Source organism: Manacus vitellinus, unplaced genomic scaffold, assembly GCF_001715985.3.
Source record: "Manacus vitellinus isolate BGI_N305 unplaced genomic scaffold, ASM171598v3 scaffold_32_pilon, whole genome shotgun sequence".
In the NCBI taxonomy this organism is placed as follows: Eukaryota; Metazoa; Chordata; class Aves; order Passeriformes; family Pipridae; genus Manacus; species Manacus vitellinus.
In genome coordinates, this window is record NW_021940460.1 from 6,932,637 (window position 1) to 6,933,798 (window position 1,162).

General features: G+C 63.5%; 1 protein-coding gene across 1 annotated transcript in view; it reads right to left on the bottom strand.

Moving 5' to 3' along the window:
• Positions 1-1,122, bottom strand: part of RAB34 (RAB34, member RAS oncogene family) — a 3,114-nt gene extending 1,992 nt beyond the window's left edge. The window contains exons 1-6 of the mRNA XM_029961281.1: positions 1,037-1,122; positions 732-833; positions 595-659; positions 469-520; positions 217-298; positions 38-128 (exon numbers count right to left, since the gene is read on the bottom strand). Of these exons, the coding sequence (XP_029817141.1) occupies positions 38-128; positions 217-298; positions 469-520; positions 595-659; positions 732-775 (334 nt within the window). The 5' untranslated portion in view covers positions 776-833; positions 1,037-1,122. The remainder of the gene's footprint in view (positions 1-37; positions 129-216; positions 299-468; positions 521-594; positions 660-731; positions 834-1,036) is intronic.
• Between the last annotated feature and the right edge of the window lie 40 nt (positions 1,123-1,162).

Here is a 1,162-nt window from a genome sequence, read left to right on the forward strand (position 1 = left end):
CGGGATCTGCATTCCCCCCACTCATCCTGGAACCCACCAGTGAGTGAGGAGACAGCCCAGTACTCCGCCTGCATCTCCTGGGCCACCTTGAGAGCGTCCTTCTCCATCAGGCTGTACTGCGCCGGTGTCTGCCAACAGAGCCGGGGGGAGCAGGTGACGGGGACAGCCCTGCTGAGCCAGGGTGCAGCTTGCCCACGGGGAGGGGGACACACTCACACTCAGATCCTTCTTGGAGCCCACCAAGAAGAGGATCACGTTGGAGGGGTCATTTTCCTTCAGAGCGTCAGCCAACCACTGCCTGTGGGGGCCACTGTCACCAGCCGGTGGCCAAGCTTGTTGGCATACCACAGCACAGTGTTGCCAGCAGTCCTGTGGCCCCTGCCCAGGTCTTCCCTCTCCATCCAGCCTCAGAGCCCCCTCATGCTTGTTCCCAGTCCCATCTGGGCCCTTTGGCCATGTGTCACCTACCGTGTGTGCTCCAGGGACGCCACATCGTTGACATCAAAGACGATCACAATGGCTGGGGTGGGAAGGAGGGATGAGATGGGGACAGGGACAGTGTGACAGAGAGGTCAGACAGGGTGGGCACCTCACCTTGTGCTCCCCGGTAGTAAGTAGAGGCGATGCACTTGAAGCGCTCCTGGCCGGCCGTGTCCCACCTGGGAGGGTGTGAGAGGTGAGGGGGGCCCAAAGGGTTGTGTGGGGAGGGGGCTGGGCCGGTGCCTACTCACAGCTGAAGGCTGAAGGGCACCCCCAGCACCTCAAACCGCTCCATCTCGAAATCCACCCCGATGGTCGCCTTGTAGTTCTTGTCGAATGTGTCCTTGCAAAAGCTGGAGTGGGAGTGAGGGTGGGTCAGCAGCCCCCAGCCCCCCCCCTCCAACCCCTGGGGCCTCAGTGCCCCCCCATCCTGGGGATGCTCAGCACCAGAGTCCAGCCAGAGCTGGACTCAGCCCAAGGCGCTGCCGCCCTTTGGGAGAGGGGGATCGCTTCCCCTTTCCCCCCTCCTCCCTCCCCTCTCCGGGGGTCCTGTTACCGGTTGATCAGGCAGGTCTTCCCCACCGACAGATCACCCACCACGATGATCTTGGAGATCTTGAACCTGCAGCGAGGGGGGGACGCACGGCTCAGCAGGGCGGGAGGGGAGGGGGGCTCCCCCCCT